At 36.6% G+C, this 19247-nt stretch overlaps 2 protein-coding genes across 2 annotated transcripts in view; one reads left to right on the forward strand and one right to left on the reverse strand.

Annotated features, from left to right (window-relative positions):
• The window catches only part of LOC128871765 (uncharacterized), a 180831-nt gene that overhangs the window by 51019 nt on the left and 110565 nt on the right, over positions 1-19247 (forward strand).
• On the reverse strand, positions 491-1261 carry LOC128865629 (uncharacterized). The gene has a single exon (XM_054105897.1). It carries the CDS (start codon positions 1259-1261, stop codon positions 491-493), a length of 771 nt encoding a protein of 256 aa, XP_053961872.1.

Genomic DNA, 19247 nt, shown 5'->3' on the forward strand with positions numbered 1-19247 from the left:
GACAGTATTCCACCAGGGCTATAACCTCCCTTGTTGGGGCAGTAACCTCATCTCCTGGAAGGTAAGCGGAGGCAAGTACCACCTCATGCTCACCTTTGCTCGTTGGCGCTTTTACCCAAATCGCCACCAGGTCTTCTGTAATAAATTGTCAAATTGGGATAAAGGTTAGTCGATTATTTATTATCAACGCCGCTCTGGGACGGTCTTTGTTAGCAGCATATATCAACTTACCGTTTACGCTCTGGAGTCCCAGAACGACTCCTTTACGTACCCATGGTTCTTGAATGAAAGCTACATCTAAGAGTTCTTGGTTAAATCTCCTCGTAAGCACGTCCGAGGTGGCTTTTGCGTGATGGAGATTTATTTAAAGGCATCCGAGTTTCCTTCTGCTGTTACGAGGTTTTTGTTTTGGCCAGGTCACCTAGTGATCCTTCGTTTGGCAATGGCTGCCTTTTTCTTACCTCGGTTGCTTTTCAGCAGGACTGCTTCCTCAGCGGGCATCGGCCTGCAGCGGGGGTCGCATGCGAATGCCCTCGGCCACGTTATAGCGCCATGTGCCGGTTGTTGTTGGCTTTTCTGCCTCGTGTCTGAAGCAACTGGCTTTATCGTCCAGGGCTATTGAAGCCGTTGGAGTCAAAGCTCCTGCTTCCTCCGAGATTTGTTTCACCGAAGGTTCAGAATCCTTTTCGGTAACCTTGGGCGGATCGATCGGGCCTTTAGATTTTGGCCGAAGTTGGGTTTTACCGAACCCGTAGTTCAGGCAATTATTGAGAGTTTTTATGACCTCTGTGGAGATCGGGTCGATAGCAACAGTGATTTCTACCACAGTACCTTTGCGCACTCTGTTGAGCACCCGCCAGTCGTTCGTGTTGAGGCCCTCATTTTGGCCATCAAGGAGGCTAATAATATCCTCAGTTGAGGTGCTGTCCAATTCTGGAAAGTGACCAACGAAGATTTGTGAGCGCGGTATATCTGCCTCCTGTACAATCTTCAGCTGTGCATATTTCCACGGCTTCAGCTTAGGAACTGCTTCCTTTAGCCAATTAGCCGTATCATCGCAGACGCATGAGATAACTATGTATCCTGGGCGAAAGCTGCAGCTATTAAATTTGGGCTTTGCAGGACCAGTCTGCTTTTTCCTTATAGCCTCCAGGATAGCATGTTGTATGGCCGTTAGTTTTTCCGTCGACCATATTGTAGTAGGATAGTTAGGAGGTATTATTCCCAACTTGGTGCTACACGCCGCGTCTTTGTAAGACATTTTTGTTAAGTCTACCTTGACTTCTGGATTAGGCACTGCTGCCTTTGGTCCTTCCGTTTCGGTAGTCTTGTCTGCCTTTCTTCCAACGCTAGAGTTCCCCTGTTAATTGGCACGCTTAGGGGAGCTTTGCTTTGGCGTGGTGCTGCTGGAGCGTTGTCGCTTCAGATCAGCTGGTTTTTGAGCCGGTCTCTTGCCTCGTCAATGCTGTGACCCTTTCTCAGGAAGTACTTTAGACGCTTTCTGGCGGCACCGCACAGCCGCACCTTGTTTTCATGATTTCTTCCTGAGTCACGAGTGGGAGAAGCTAGTAGTTTATCCTCTTCCTCTGGTGATATTGCAGAAGCTTTGCCATCTGGCCCCAGGGCCATGTCGTCAACTTCCATATCCTTGATTTCGTTGGCAGTTGGAGGGCGTTGCTTGCCCTTAGCTGTCTGCGATGATGTTGCCAGTTCGGCACTATTTACCAAAAGGTCGTTATCGACCTGGTTTAGATTAAGCACTCCTGCCCTTTTTAATAAATTAATGTTTGACTCTGCCATGTGGTCCCACAAGTAAAGGAAAAGGGAAGGTCGAGCCACGATAGTGCCCCGGTGTCGCGATAAGGCTAATTACAACCAGAGGGCGCCCGATATCTGGAGGTCACCGTTATAAGGCACTCTTACGTAGTGCCATTCATCCTATAGGCACGGTTCGAATTACACCTAGGTGTACGAGTTTTTTTCGAGTTTTGCCTCTCTAGATCCGCCATTTTTAGGTAAAAGGAGTGGCATTCTACCACAATGGTCGGTCTTTAGGCTACTGGCACAACTGCCATACGCCTCTGTGTGCATTGCCCCAAGAAGCAACGTACACTTCACCCCCATGTAGAGCTTAACTAATGCTACTGACTACAACGGAGAGTTCACTGTCCAGCATTTTGTAGATCTGGTCGGAGTTTTATTTATTATTCGTCCCTCCTTCATTGCAACATATTGCCGACCAGATGTTGAGCAATTTATCAAATGCATTTTTGTTTTTTTTATACTAGACTGTTTTCTACAGCATTTTCAGCATCATTGAATAACCAGTAGCGAAGCTCATCGGTGGAGCAGATAAATATCTCGAACAGGTTTTTTCTGTAGAAAATTCGGACCTTAATACCAGTATCCAACCATTTAAAAAAAAAAACTGGGCTGAACTTATCTAGGTGTTGTTCTTCTCTTTCCTTGCTCTAGTTGATATTTTTGTTAATAAATACTTTGTCAAAAATAACACTGTGTGGCAAAGAGTTTCCTTGTTTTTTATTTTCATACTTACTTTGGAGAGTTGAAAAATAAGCTTGAAAAAAAGGACGGCGAAAATCATCCAAATTAGTTGAGGATTGAAAGATTGGTGAAAAAAATTCAAGAAGCTGCCAGTCAAAGAACTGGACGTTCTGTTACTGCTGCAGCGCAAAGTGCTGCTGAACGATCTTCCAGTAGAGATACAATATTCTCAACAATTAGGCATTCATGCATCGACTGTTTGGCGAATTCTACTTGTAGAGGTGCTCATGATGGGCATTTAAATGATGCAATTTTTTGCATGTAATTATTCAAAGCCACATTTTGAATAAAAATAGTGAAAACTAAAAGAATCAAAATTTGTAAATGTTTTATTTTCAAGCAACTTCGTATTTTGAAAGGCCCTTTATTGCCCAGAACCGCCATACTGAATTCTCCATTTTGAGTTTTGTTAAACTGGTTTGTCATTATCAGTGACCTTGAAATTAGTTTTGAGTCTAATTTAAGTATGCTCAGGCCTCAAGCCCGCGGCCATTCTATGTACATTTTCAAGGGAAATAGATATGCGCCCAATCATTTTTGACACAGATACATTCCTTGGAAAATCATGATATAATCGTGTTAAAAAAATACCTAAGATATATTAGAGGATATGTTCCACAATTTTAAAATATCCTGTGAGATGAAATAACTTCACATACTTTCTCGAAGATCCATGAAAACAAATAATGATCACATCCAAGTCACCTATTTACGCAACAAACACTCTTAATTTTATTACAAAAATAGTTTTAAATTTGTGTCTAGTTGAAATCTAATCTATGTATATAAATATAAAAATTAAAATTTAAGTCTGGATTAAAAATCTATTTCACAACTATTCACTGAATGCAAGCATGCTTGTTTTTTAGTACTGGATAAAAAGTACTCTCAACAGTAGGCATGTCAGAAATGTCCAGCCCATCTACCGAGCTTAATTCAAATGAAAAGTTTCGTTGATTACTAACGCCTTGTGTTGGTTTTTACGATTCTACAAAGTCTGTTTTTTTTAAGTTGATTATACAGTTTTTTCCTGTTAGAATCATGAGTAAGAAAATAATGTGGAACTTGGGTAGTTCTAAAATATAATAAATATGATACAATACATAAGAACTATTTTTTTTTTTTTTTAGTCGCGTGCAGGAACGAAAATTTCCTGTATAAAAATATATGGTTCAGCCGCGTTATTTTATGCTTGTATAGCAACATACATATATATATGATATATTGGGTGTTTAGCCGAGGCCCTCCTCCTATTTGTGGCACGCATCTTGATTCTACAAATGGAGGCACCTACAGTTTCAAGCCGACTCCGAACGACAGATATTTTATGGGGAGATTTTTAATGACAGCAAAATACCATATAAAGAATGGTTGGGGTATTCATGATTTAATGCCTACATATGGAAAATTCTAAGCATGCTAAAAACCTGAGGATTTTCCATTAAAAAAATGTATAATTTTACGTCAGAATCAGACTTAAGAATCTTTTTAAATCTTAAAATCTATTTTAGTGGTTGCCGTTTGATGACTTTCTCCTATCCAAGGCACATAGTTAGAAAGGCTATAGGGAGAAAAAATTAAGAAGGGTGATCCACATGCCCTATGTTTAATTGGTTTCGGAGATTGCCCTCATAATAAGATTGAAATCTGGCAGATTTCAGATGTTAAATATGTACATACATATATGCTTGACTTGTGAAAGTTTATTGGAAAATCGAAAACAGTTCATATCTTTTCAATAGGAAATGGGACGACTTGGCAGATATTATCACGTTTATCACTATATTCGAAGTCTTAATTAAAAAATAAAAAATATATATAACTTTAGAACAAATAAATAAATACTATCACCGTACCTGGATATCCCTCCAATGCTTATTCTCCTCTAATCTTTTTTCCGGGATGAACTCTTATCTGTGCACATACTATGCATCTTCAGCAATTGGCAAGCAAAAGGCTTTGCAGTTTTTACCATGGAAGTATAGTTCCTTCGTTCTTAGCAAAAAGCCAAATGGGTTGATGAGTGTGTAACATTCGGAAGTTCACAGGCTCGCATATTCGTGCATGAAACACTGATAGAAAAAGTTTTACCTAATAGCGGTCTCCCCCGCCTTATATTTCTGGCATGAAAAAGATTCTCATAAAAAAATATCATTCGGGGTGGGCTTAAAACTGTAGGCCCTTCCATGATTAAGAGGACGAAGTGTTCAACATATTTGTAAATTTTCCCAAAATATGCTGCAGCTGTAAATATAAGTATGTACTTTTTTACTGATACTCTAAAGTGATTTTTTTTAATTCCTCGTAAACCAGACTAGTGCATATTTTTACGAGCGAAATAGAAGCAAGTTTCCATGGCCACATTATGTGCACTAAGCTGAAAATATTTTGCAACTTTTGGCTTAAAATTGCTTTTGTAGTCAGTAAATTCAAGTGAAATGTTTCCATTAACTACGGCGAAATTATTTATAGCAGTTTTTTTCATAAATATAATATTACGAAATTCCGTAGAGTAAATTTCTTTCTATTTATATTTTTACAAAAGCTCTAATTCAATTACCTAAGCACAAAGTTCGTAGCATCAGTTTTCAATATTCATATTGCAAATTATTTTATTAAATGAGAATATTTTCGTTACCCCTTACTATGAAAACGTTTGCCTGAGCCAAAAAAAACTTAGATTTACTTGTCAATAAAATTGTAATAATATCCTTTGCAAACTACACAACCATTGCCCGCCATAAATATCCTCCACTCTTTACAAATCCCCTTCCTATCCACCGTCGCACCCCGCTATGCTCAACCATATCAAGCTGCCGGACTATTTTTAATACCCTTGCCTTTTTGTGCGAATAAAAATATGTATATGGCTGTGTGCAGGTTGCTGAGTTCTGGATATTTATTTTTGATAATTTGCCAACGTGTGCACAAATGCGCTGAATGAGATGATTGCATTTTCTTATTGCTGCAATGGTTCACATGCGAGTTAAGCAAATTGCTTCGTGCATATTAAAGCTCTGTGTACTTGCAACCTCTTTGTGCACCACGTCGCCGCTAAAAGTAAACTTGCAAATACCTTTACAAATGTGTATGTATGGCGGTTTGAAAGGAAGTAAGAACGTACGTGCATGGCGTGTTCATAAAATTATTTTAAACCTTAAACCAGTACGGCAGCCAGTGAAATGTAACCTTTTTACCGATTTGCTAACGGTATCTAAACAATTAATAAATATGTAACTGCATTAGGGGTATCCTTAAAAGTGTTTTTAATGCATGTATTTATTTAGTCAGATGTACAAGAGATCCTCATTGACTATTGAAAAGATATGCTTAGAGTCCAGTTAAATTACATAAAAAAGCAGCTACGGATTATTGCTTAGGGTATATCAAAATCAAGATTAGGAACTTCATTTGCGCCTCTGGAGACACCCACAAAGAACAACTAAATATGGTGGCGTTTCTGGAATGGAAGCTGAAGTGTACATACAATCGGCATCGCTAGCAAGCGAGAAAAGCAAACTTGTAATATATAGATTTAAAAGCCGAAAGCTAACTTTGTTAAACTGTAAAGTTCTCTAAAGTTTAGTGAAGGAAGAGCAAATTTAATAAACACTTTTTAAATTCGTTCCATACGGCTTGTATCCGAGGAAATATATGGTAATTCGCTATCATCGGAATTCATATCAAGAAATGGCCTCAGACAAGGTGATGGTCTTTCATGCCTGCTGCTTAATCTCGCCCTTCCAAAAGTAACTGGTGAAGCTGGCGTAACCAAAGAGGGAACTATTGTGTATTCGATATCATTGATGACCTTAATGACGCCTCTATAAAAACTGAAGAACAATATTATAACTTACTTACTTATTCAACCACGAGCTTTAAAGACTGTATCAACACGGGAATATTGCCACAACAATAAAGCCTAACCATCTACGATGAGCTGGTCACGTTATAAGGGCAGATGAAACATACACACCGGAGAAACTCTTACTGAGTACGTGCATATAGTCAAAGGAAACCCAAAACTCCGGTGGCTGGATGGCGTAGATCGGGACGCTGGGTTATTTGGTATACGTTGTTGCAAAACTCAAGCGAGGGATAATTCGAATTGAGCCAACAATGATGATGATATATGGTCAGCAGAGTCTAGGCCTGGAAACGTGGCCAACTCAAGACTTTACAAACGTAGTGCATAACATCTTCAGGGTATAAAGCGTCCGAAAACGCCGAACTGTTATACTGGAGAAAGTCCAATATTCGATATGATTTTGGAGCAACATAATTAATATTTGGGGAGAAGCTGAGTTTCATGTCCAAGTAAGCACCCAAGTCCTCAACTTCTATAACATATTTAAAGCATACCACAGGGGCAAGATAGCACATAGGGATTGGAGTTTGCTATTTAGTAGCTTTTAAGTTAAACTCTATAGTGCACCGCACATTTTTTCAAAATTTTACTTTTTTTGGCTTCATCTTTTGAAGTAATGTAGAGTAATTTTACTTCGTCTATAACGGAGTTGGGTATAACCTTTTTGCTTTTTTGATAGTTACCGTTATGCGTCAGGTGAGAGTAGTTATTGACTGACTATTCGTTCATTTCAATACCCGACTACTTTGGATAAAGAAACGAAGAGTGTACCAAGCCTCATCATCATCATCTTTGGCCCTACAGCTCTTTGTGAGCTTTTGCCTGCTGCACATGGAGCCTCCATACATCTCGATCGCTTGCAATTTTTTTCATATTGCTTAACACAAGTTTATTGAAGTTCTTTTCTAGTTCGTCCGCCCATCTTGTTCTCAATCTGCCTCCTGCTATTGAATGCACTGCCTTCCACAATTTTCTTTTACCCTGGCGCAAAGTGGAATTTTTTGAATCGAGCACTTATAATGAGTCCCCAATCCACCTTAAAAGTCCGTCTCGTCTCTGAACTAGTTTCATAAAATCAATTAGGAAAGATAACCCTTAAAAAAGGCCCAATGGGGTCTAATTGTACCTCTAATGTGACCAACTAACCACTCAAATACGACTGAACGTAGTCCCAAAAGATCGATTTTCCTGTGATTTGTCATATGGGACATTTTACTGAAATCAGACCGATAATATATTTCTTTCCCAAAAACCAGACCAAGCTAATCCTTAAACAATTTTTGTCGCTAATACACATTTCGTTACCCATTTATCTCCCTCTCGTCGAAATTCGTTAATGACCAATTTTTAAAAATTTAAATAAAAATTGACATAAAGGGAAAATGCATCTGACCGGCACTACGTATATTTTGAAAAATATGTCACTGGCCAAATAACATGCGATTTAAAAACACCCGCCGATAATCCACCCATTTCATTCATTAATATATGCAAGCATAATTTATTTTTCATGTGCGCAAATTACTCCAAGCCAAAAATGAATAGTTCGGCAATTAAATTAGCCACATAATTAAGAAAGAAAGAATTGCCTATAAATAATCGCAATGCAATATAAGCATATCTACATATTTTATATAAATTGCCATTGAGCGAATGAGGAGTGATGTGATTTAGTGGTGAGCAGCATTTTAATTTAATGCAGTGCACACGCGACAAACACAAATTATGCAAATTTTCAATCAAAATATCAATTTCGCACAAATACCACCACAAAAACCGACGAGTAATGTTTCATGAAATATACAACATTTGTGGAAAACTCAGGTGAAATGCAGCTTAAAAATAAACAGTCACACAACAAGTGAGGAAAGCCAAAGCAAAGGGTGGAAACGGGTGTGAATAACTAACTGCACATAGCTGCGAGAAATTTTACTAGTAGTACACATAAAGGGGGGCAGGGCGCAACATAATTATGGCACTCTGTTTCTTCTTATTTGGTGAGGTGCATATATAAATACGAGTACATTTGTAAACTGTCAACAATCGATAGACAAATTTAATTAAAATTGATGCGAATTCGCAGCTGCATATCTATGTATAAGTGTATACTGATGGGAGTTGGGACTCTTTTAAGTGGGAAAGTACTGCATAGCTTCATAACAAATTTACATGACGTGGTTGAGCGGGTGGCGACCATAGTTCAATAAATCATACGAATATTAAAACACTGATATTAGAATATGGAAATTAAAAGCGATGCCATGTAATAACATTTCTTGCCTAAGTGCGTAGATACAGTCAGACATGGTTACATCGATTTCTGATCATACTGAAAATGTTGGTTATAACAAAAATCTTTCCCCCGAAGAACGTTAATAGTTAATATTCTCTTTTCCGACAAGATCCCTCACATTGATTCCCTATATGGTTACTTCTTTACAGAGTGATCCAAATTAATTATGGAGCGAAGACAGACATATATATGGATCTGGTTATATCTCAGGCTGAAGGGATAAACATTCTGGCCTTAATTGATATATTTTCATACCAAAAGCTGAAACTCGAGGTAGAAAATGTAAAATTCTGCGAAGAAAACTCATAAGCTATAGCAAAATTCAAACTGTTTTGTCAAGAAACCAGTTAATTTAAAACTTAGCTAAATTTGCAAGTTGCAAGTCGGACAGTTCTATACAGGTTGGTAGAAGCCGTATTAATAGCCAGAACAACCAGAAGAGTGCCGTTGTTGGGGTTACAGGAAAAAACCAAAAGGCTTCAATTTATAAAAAAGCACCTCTTCCGACAACTTGACTGAACAGAAAAAATATATTTTGATCTAACGGAAAATAATATGTTTGACGACCCAAAAGTATCTACAACATTTCATACCAGATATACTAAAATAAAAACAGTAAAGCACGGTCAATAACGGTGTGGAGATGCCCTTTGGTTGAGGAGTAGTCAAATATTTTGGATAGAAGGTAAAGTGCGTACCAAATTAAAAAAGGGGTGGCTTAAAAAAGAAAAGTTGAATGTTTTAGAAAGTCTTTTCATTCTCCTGACTTGAACTCAATTGAGCATCTTTGTACAGAACTGAGGAAAATAATCGGTTTTTTGAAAGCCAAAAATAAGGGAGAAAGTTGAATTCAAAAGTTCTGACACTCTCTTTCCCCAGATAAATGTGCAAATTTAGTAAATTCAATACATCGAATAAGTGAAGAAGTCATAAAACAAGCAGGAGGGGCCACGAAATACTAAATTAATTATCCATATGTAATAATTAATTATCCTCATAAAAATATCTGCCGTTCGGAGTCGGCTTGAAACTGTAGTTATATATATAACTTTTACTTTTACTTTACTTTGTAGCTCAGCACTTTCAGTGGTATTAAATATCATTAAGATAATTGTGTATATTTGCGCATTTACTTTTTTTCAGTTGTACTTTTTCTCCTAGAGTTTAGAGCTTGGCTCACGTCAAAGTGTTGCCCGAAGTTAACTGAAAAACCAATTAAGTTTAATTCTACGGCTGGTCTTAGAGTGGCCCACGCTATCAACACAATCTTCCAATACATTTTCGTGAGTTTCGTCACTTAACACACAAATGCAAAGTTTAATTTAATGTTTTATCTCTGCAATCATATCTGAGTGGCCAGCGTAAAATCTATCATTACCAAAATGATAGTCCAATGTAGAGAAATCGTAGTTTTTAGTCGGTAGTCGATATCAACTTTTCATTCGATTTTTTATATTCCCTTTTTTTCCATTTCTATCCAGGAAAGGCACCCAATTTTAAATATTGAATATAACCATACACTAAATTTCGAACACATCACGCAAGTTCTTTAAGTTGCTAATGTCAATAAAACGATAGCTCAAGTTTCAGATGTTAGATGTAACCTAAAAATTATTCTCTCAAACTCAACCAAAATACGTACTCATACTTTCATTGCATCCATTTGTAGCTGAGCTTTCACCTAATCAAAATAAATGCATCTGACTATATGGCATCATATCACAGACAAACTTAAAACTGATTAAACACTTACTATATCATTAAATTATGTAAAATCCGGTTCCACCCGAACTAAGTTACTTCTTTACTTTATTTTATATGAGATTCCTATTTTTAGTGGCATACAAAACCTCTCGGCAAATACTTCAACTTTCCTTTTTCATTTGCTTAATCGCATTCATCAACCAACGTTAATTGCTGGCTGCAACGGGCAAGCAGCAAAATTACATTGGTCAGCGGACAAAGCTAAAATGTAGCCTTTTAATCTATATAGCTGCTACAAAACCATCAAGCAGCCAAAGGACGTAAATGCATTTTCATTGCTACAATTTATTTCAATGTTAACCTAAACCAACAAGCTCTTGGAATGCGCTCAGTAGTGAAAAGCGTGGCAGTTGCAGCAGCCACAAGAACTCAGTAGCTTATTTAAAAGTCATTGGATTAAATGGACAGCTGGTTTTAGTAGATCGAATAGTCTCATTTAGTTACGTCAGCTACAGAGATGTGTTGTGCACGCACGTTAAGGAAAATGCTAAGATTGAGTTCAGCTCGGTTGAAGCCAACATAACTGGATACTTATTTTGCTAGTAAACGAATAAGAGCAGTGATGAATGATTTTGCATTCGCCTTAGTCGGTGATCTAAACCAGATGAGGGATTTTGTTTTTCTGGCACGAAAGCAGTCGTTTACTTGTTGTAAAAACATATCTCTCTTGCAACTAGTCTTCTGTGGCTCGTTCGGTGAATTTATAGATAAGTTGACACGAAATTGCTCTTTTAAAGATAGCCCCGTGTGTAGAAGTCGACTGTTCTTCACTTGGTAGTGACCGAAAAGAATTCTTTTTAAACAGCTAAAACTTCCAACTTGGGTCGCGTAGTCTCTTAATGGTAAACAAGTACGTGTTTGGTTTCAGCTAGAAGAACAAACGAACCCTGGTGCTGCCCTTACAATGCAAATATTTGTATTTAAGGTCTCGCCAGGGTAGGCAGCCCTTGTTCACCAGTAACAGGTATTTTTTTTCCAAGCAATTCGCAATAAAAAAGTAGGTACATATATTTAAAAAAAAATCGCAAGCTCTGATTTTGTGCTGAGTTTGTGGTCTGTCACATACAAACTCGCCCCCAGTTAACAGAAATAAAATCTGGTCTTACATTACCGTAAGGTCTGTCCAAAACAAAAAAATCTCAAAAGCGGAAAATAGTAACCCATCACACTATGAAAATAGAAATAAATCATTCGAATTTAATATTTTATGAGGTAGCAGCACTGAAGCTTAACATTATAAGTACCAAATTGCCAAAAAGCAGTTTTAAGAAAAATGTGGGCTTTATTTCGGCTCGTGATAGTATATTTATATGTACACTATACATATAGTTGACACATTCAACCTTTGTTGAGTGTATAAAAAACAAATTTTGCAACGTTTGGTGCTACATGCAAATAGTGCGACACGTACCTGGGCTTTAACAAAAATGATCACGCACAAACCTATAGTATGAATATATTTTCGCTATAGTAGGTGGCGCTGATTCAATGGTAAGATTCCGACTCGCAATAAATGAATTCGACCACACGCAAGCTGGTGCAAAACATAAAGGGTATTTCAAAATACGCGCCAGAAATTGCTTGAAAATAAAGCACTTAAAAATGTTGATGCTTTCATATTTCACTAATTTTATTCCTAATAATGATATGTGAAAAATGGCATCATTTAAATGTCTACCTATGCACCTCCACAAGTAAAATTCGCTAAATGGTCGATTCATGAGTACCTAATGGGTGAGGGCATCGAGATATCGATGTTGCGCTAGAGCAGCAATATTTTCAATTAAACGTCCAGTTTTTGGTCTGTTAGTTCTTTTTCTATCCTATTTCCACTCTGCGGCAACTAAATAAAATAAAAATGCAAAGCAGAAGTTATGAAAAATGATTAACTGTAGAATATTGGACTACCCTCTGTTTTCCCCTCAACGTCCCCAAAACCACCTAAAATTTGCTAAAAGTGTTGAATTAAATGTTTGTCTTAAACTATTTCCTTGTTTTGATTTTACGAAACATAACTTCCTTCCGAGACTATAACTTCCCGAAACCATTATAATTATTTCTCCCATAAGGCACGGAGAAGTACAACTCGACTTAAAATATTAAGAGGCATGCAATTATCGTTGTTATATGCGCAAATCACATTAGTTTAGAAAACACTACCTTTCGGGCGTTTGTTGATTCGTTCATAAGGTTCACCGTGAATTGGAAGCATCAGACGGTGATGTAGAATCTGTTGCAAATCAATGAGAGCCCTTGCGCGAGAGCTTAATGTTTCTGATGGTCTTATCCGTCGAGGTGATCGTAAAAGTATCCGGTAAAATCCTACGTTGTACGCAAAAGACAGTTCATGTCGGAGGAAATATAATACGAGACTAGACAAAATTAAATACTCTGAAGCGCCTGAGATTACGAAAAAAAATTGTACAAGACTAACTGCAGAAATGATCAGAATGGCAGATGGCAATGTTCCAATGCTACAGAGGTTCCTGTTGTCATGCACATGAAATTTCCAGCCACTGTTATGGCATATACAGTCTTTAGAAAGTAAAGAGACATAGTAAATGTTTTTTTTTTTTTTGTGATCAAACCGAGCTCCAACCGTTGTTGGTTTTGGTAGAACACTCTAATCGCTCTACCATCTCTCCATATTCCATCACAAAAATTTTACATTCACTTTTTGCATTTTCATGGTGCAACCAACAATAGTTTACGACGATTTCAATGCAAATAAGTAAGAGAAAAATGACAAAAGCAGCTCTCGCATCTACCATTGAGATGTGAAAATGAAATTCAATTGTTTGTTGTTGCTGCGCCAATGGCAACAACACAAAATCCCAACTAACTAATTCATTTTTCATGCAAAAGTTTTCGTTAAAAACTGTCAAGTTTTATCATTCCTATTACGCTCCTCACCTCAAGTGAGGTAAGTGTTTTCAACTCATCTGCCCTAAGCGAGTGCGCTGTTGGCATTAGAATGGCAGCATTGTTCCATTGGTGCAGACGCGCATTAAGCAAGCAAAGAGTATTGGAGTAAGGGGGACAGGGTCGAAAGGAACCAAGTGACTTGTGATGTGTTTAACAACAAAAGCAACTAGACAAACAAGTATGTACGAGGGTATATGTATGTAATACAACGGAATTTTAGTCTACAGTAAATGTGAGACAAAAATCAAAAAGAAGTAATCTAGAAACAATGTCTGCCGAGTAAGCACGAATATGAGCGCCGGCATTTACTCGCAGGTTGACAGCTGCCAACGAGCAGCATTGAAAGTATTAGCGGCAACAATACCTTTACTGAAAGCGAGAATATGAAGCACATAAGTAGAAGCAAAAAAAACTGTTGTCAACTAAGCCGGTCGCCGTGTTGGCGGCAAGTTTTCCTTTAGGCGCCAACTAGCGCTATTATGTTGCACGTCTGCAGCTACAAAGTTGCAAGTACCAAGTGGCAAAGTTCTCCAACAAACTTTTGTGCATACTCCATATCAATCCTGGAATCACGATTCAAAAGGATAAAAACAAAACAGCCTGCATATTTACTTATTTCGTAGTGTTTTGCAACGCAGTTCTTAACGCTAAACAAGCATCCCTTTTTACATTGCACTTATACACTTAATACTCTCCCCACTGCTTGCATATCTCGCCTTGGTGCTTAATTTGTTTAAGTTTTGAACGAGTAACAACTTTTTCGATGAGTGCCAACAATTCCGAGGGATGAGAGCATTTAGTAGTTTAAAGTTTGTTTGAACAGCCTAGCGTCCAGGGGAGCTATTACAATATTTGCGTCACTAGCTTTCATCCACTTTTGCCTACTTTTGTTTTACTTTATTCGCTTTTAGAAGAAAAATCTGGTTTGTATCTGTCAATCCAACGCCATTTAACATCAGCACCAAAAACATTATCAATAGGGAATCGTGTATTGTTTTCAAATATGTAGTAGCGGCATTGCTGCATTTTTTGGTATCTATTATATATATATTTATTCAGAATAATAGAGATAGGATACTCATATATTGGCCGGTTTTGGCAACAAATATTTTTTATTTAATTTAACTACTTCTTGTATTCAAATGCAATTCCTCGTACAGCGAAAAACATATAAACCAAAAATTCAAACTTTGTGTAAAATTATAAAAACAATTATAAAAACAATTTTTTTTCACTAAATTTCCTACACAAAGTGCATGTTTGAACTAATTTTTTTTCTGCAGAAAAATTTCGAACATTCGCTATCTTGAACTTAGGTGTACGTCCACACATATGTAAATGGCCAATTAAATTTTAATAAAGACATTTCTAATTATGGTCCAATATTTTTTTCAATGATAACAGTATCTTAAATTTGACTTATTCTTTTCACTTATTTTCTTCTTCTTCCATTATGTTTTACGGAAAAAATGCAAGTCCTTTTAGTTTCTATACATAATTTTAAAAGTTTTTCCTTAAGAACTTTTTTTTGGGATTCAGTTAAAGCCAGTCAATTTCGAGCCTTAAAAGCACAGACTTGAACGTAAAATAAGGGTTGGTTTGCGTCAGTTGAAAATTTTGAATAATCAAACGACATACAATTTTTTTATTCGGATTGATCTGGAAAAAGAAAAAAAATATATTTATATATATTATATGTATATGCAATTGGCGCTTAAATCCTTCTTTATGTGTATGATTGAGCTCTTCCATAGATTTATGCAGCCTTCCCAAAGCAACTGGGTTTTCATGAGAAGCTTTTTCATTACAGAAATACCCTCAGAAATTTGCTATTGCCTGTTTTCTTTGCAGTGACCACGAAGGTAAACCATTAATGGCCGAAGGGCATCCGCTCTTAGAAAAAACTTTTTCCATTATATGGTGTTTTATGTCAGAGCTTTCAAACCCGAGCACTACCGAAGGGTACTCACGCACTACTCCATTGAGCTAGGTGGCCGCCGTCCGTAACATAGTCGGATCGAATGTATGCCGATTTCTTTGATAACTTTTGTCAATTTTTATGATAGTTTCCTGATTCCGAATAAGCAGCAATTGCTTGGTGCGATAGAGCTGCCCATCCAGGCTCCAGTAACTCCTTGCGCGTCTTTAAATTTGTGTTGAATTCGCTAATTCCATCACCTACTTCAATATTAGATGCCATTATAGAAACAAGTACTGCAACCAGTGTGGACGGGCGGGATTCAACTCTAGGGTTAAACTCATAAGTAAAATGTCGATGGCATCCAACGTCTTCCGAATAAATCACTAAGGCATTGCGTAAAGGTATCATGGTATCGCATAAGAAACTCAGACCAACATAAAGATCTGGAGACAGGAACAGGAGATGCTGCTATAAAAAACCACTGCAACTCAGAATTTGTGAACTTGAAAGTTATGAATAGCGCAGTTGGATGATAAAGTTTTAAATGCGAAATATCCTCACTCCATCATTATTAAAAATTATTCAAACATAATGCTTTCTAGCTTATATTTATTAATATCTATTTGATTTAGCAATTATATTTGTTAAAAAAGAAACTAGAAATAAAAGGCAAACATTCAAAAATTATATACTTTTTAGTACTCACTTTCTTTTATTTTTGATTTTATTTTAGTACTTAAAAACCCAAACAGTACCTGTGCAGCGTAGAGTGATCATAAAGTAATACGAGGAGGTCTCAAATCCCAACCCATTTTAACCTTTTCCCTCAAATATTAAGTATAAACTCTTTAAAAACGTAAGAGCAACGCTTTTTGGTTTAAATAACTTATTGATCATTTAAGTTTTAAAAAGGACAGATACCAAAAATATTACTTTGGGATATCGCTGGGGCTGGTATTGACTTGGAGAGCCGAAAAAGTTTCAGTATCAATGCTAACACTGACTCTAGCGGCAAAGAAAACTACACCGTAACATTATCACTGAAGAGCGAGATGGGATGAAAAGCGACTAAATCATATAGTGACAAAACGGTATTGATAATGACGTTACCGCATTTTCGATGTTCCTTTTGATCCCACCTACAATCGAAGCAATTGGAGACTATGTTCGAGATATTACCTTCAAACGTCTCAAGCAAAGAGCCTGGACGCAGGTTCCTATTGTGGTCAATAGACTCAATCACGACTCTACCTCGATGTAATACAAATATGGAGTCACGGGTGGTAGTCAGCCGAAGAGGGGAGGTTTATTCTAGTCGAAGTATGTCCCACATATCATTGGTGCGAAGGTACCAATTGAAATGCTTCTGACATTTTTATCCTTCCCTCTAAAAACATTAAAATAAAAAAAGAACAAAGTGTACCCGTAAGTCTTAGAGCGGTAACTTCCCAGAGTATACTGAAAAAATAAGTACACAGAAAACATAAAAGTAGTCAGTAAACGTGTGGATTTGATCAGAATGTATTTAACAAATTTTGGGTGAGATTGAGAGTGCTTTCATAGAAAACACACTATTGTGCAAATAAAAAAAAATGTTAATTTGCTTATATTTTTTGGGAGTTGTCAATCAAACCTCATTGAATATAACTTGGGTTTGACTGATATCTCTATCGAAAATTTTATAAGTCCAAAAGTTAACACCCCTTACAATCAACGTCATTGCTTTAAAAAATTTCAAAGAAAAGAGTAAGAAGGCATACAAAAATTGCAAAATGGCGGCAACAGTAAAGTTGATCATTTTTGACCGACAGCAGCTCAGTGTCACTGAAAATAGAAATGACTATTCCTTGTCCCGAACTTTTTCTCTCTTCTCTAAGAAGACAATACGAAATTATGGACAGATACTTGAAGCGGAATGAAATAAAAGAAAGGAAATTGGAAATTAATTTAAAATGTGTTTACAATGCGCATCAATTCAGCGACAAAATCTTTTGAGCATTTTTATTTTTGTTGTTTATTTTTCATTTCGGCGTGTGCAATGAATTTAAAAGTCATCAACCATTCTAATCGTGGACACTTCTAAAGGCTACATTTTAATATTAAAATAGCTTCACAGTAGTGGACGTGGTGGTTGAAATATTGAATTTTTAACAACTTCGTTCTTATGCGGACAATTTGATGTTAAACCGCAAATTCAAGAAATAATTCGTTTTAATGTGTGGGTGGAAAGTGTAACCATAAATTTATAATACTTTTTAGGTTTTTTGATGTAAACTCTTAAACATTTTGAAACCATTGTTATGCTTGCGCTGTGTTAATGTTATACTAAATGTCTATATTATATCTATGGCTATGACTGTGTATACTAAGTAAACGCCCCTCAACGCAACTCTCATCACTGAACGCCTGGCCAGTATGGCTCGGCACAGCAGTCTTAAATATTATCACTTTGATCAGTACTAAAACGCAACCAAAATGTAAACCCAGCTATTGAATTAAAGTAAACATAATAAATAAAGATAAAATAAAAAGTTTTAAAAAATGTTCCTCTTATTTCGATGACCAAATCAAATGATTTAGATCAAATATGAGCGGTTTTGTTAAATATCTTAATTGTACCCATTTTGGAAGCAATTTCATAATCCGAGATTAAAGAAATATTCATCTTTATAATTAAAAAACTTGACTAATTTATTTTATTAATTAAGCCAATGAGGTCAGTTTTTTAGTATTAAGAAAATGTTGCGGTGATAGAACTTTCCTTCCAAGCTCTCGGAAATTGTCGAGGTCTGTACATCTCAACTAAAAACATTAGCGGACAACATTCAGAACTTTTTAATTCACCTTTTATACTAAGTATCGGGTGTTTTTTAGAGCTTGATAACTCAACATTACAATGCAAACCAAAAATATTTAAGGAATTTTTTTTATAATCTGATAGATAATTTCATGGCATTTATTTTCTGAATACGATATCCGGCATATGTCCCCCACGACTACGATTCGATCAGCTCAATTTTTGACTACTTTTGCCAATAATAGAATATTGCAAAAAATTGGTTGCTTACGCGCTGGATGTCAAGTTTTGTTGGAACCAAATGTCGTCGATGTTTAGCTGATTATTTTTGGAAACTACAATTCAGTGCTAGGCATTCACTATAACGGGTGCTCCTTCCTCATTTCGAAAGAAATAAGGACCGATGATGCCAACAGTGCTCTAAGAAAATTGCAAACAGATTTATTTTTTCCAAAGTAAGCTTCCACTAATTGGAAACGTTGTTCTACTGTTAAGCGGTTAATGTTTACTTGCCAAGCCTTACTGAACAGAATTGTCAACACAGTTTGCCATTCTCAGCTGTCAAACCAAAATTATCGATATCAATATTTCTCATGCAGCTAAAAAAACCCTCCATATAAGATAAAATTCAGAGCTGAGGAAGTTTAAACAAGAAAATTATTAAAAAAAACGCGCTTATAAAAGAGTCGCTCTTTATATTGAGAGACATGGAAAGCTTAGTAAGTACTTGTAGATGCTAGCCGGCATTCCCACTCAAAATTTTAAGTTTTTTAATACAATTTTATTCCGCCTGTTGTGCCGTTAAGCAGATTTTTTTGCTGTTGACAGTTATTTAAAAGTTTGGTGAATTGTTCGGTAGCTGATTTATTGACTTTTGATGTGAGTTATGAAGACAGGAACAAATCGATAGGCGGTAAACTGCCATTGCCAGAACAAAGCGGAGATATTTTTTTATGTATGCGTATATGTCAAGTTCACTCAAAATAGCATAGCTAATATAATCCATCATATACAGGATAATTCTCTACAACGATATTTTGAAATCGTATATATTTTGAATGAAATATTTTTCCGCTAAAGGCTTGAACACCATACGTTGATACCGCAAATCAAT

The sequence above is a fragment of the Anastrepha ludens genome, chromosome 2, assembly GCF_028408465.1.
Source record: "Anastrepha ludens isolate Willacy chromosome 2, idAnaLude1.1, whole genome shotgun sequence".
In the NCBI taxonomy this organism is placed as follows: domain Eukaryota; kingdom Metazoa; phylum Arthropoda; class Insecta; order Diptera; family Tephritidae; genus Anastrepha; species Anastrepha ludens.

Bases quoted from the DNA above. Each gene is read 5' to 3' on its own strand.
- LOC128865629 (XM_054105897.1), bottom strand. From the start codon at position 1,261: ATGTCTTACAAAGACGCGGCGTGTAGCACCAAGTTGGGAATAATACCT.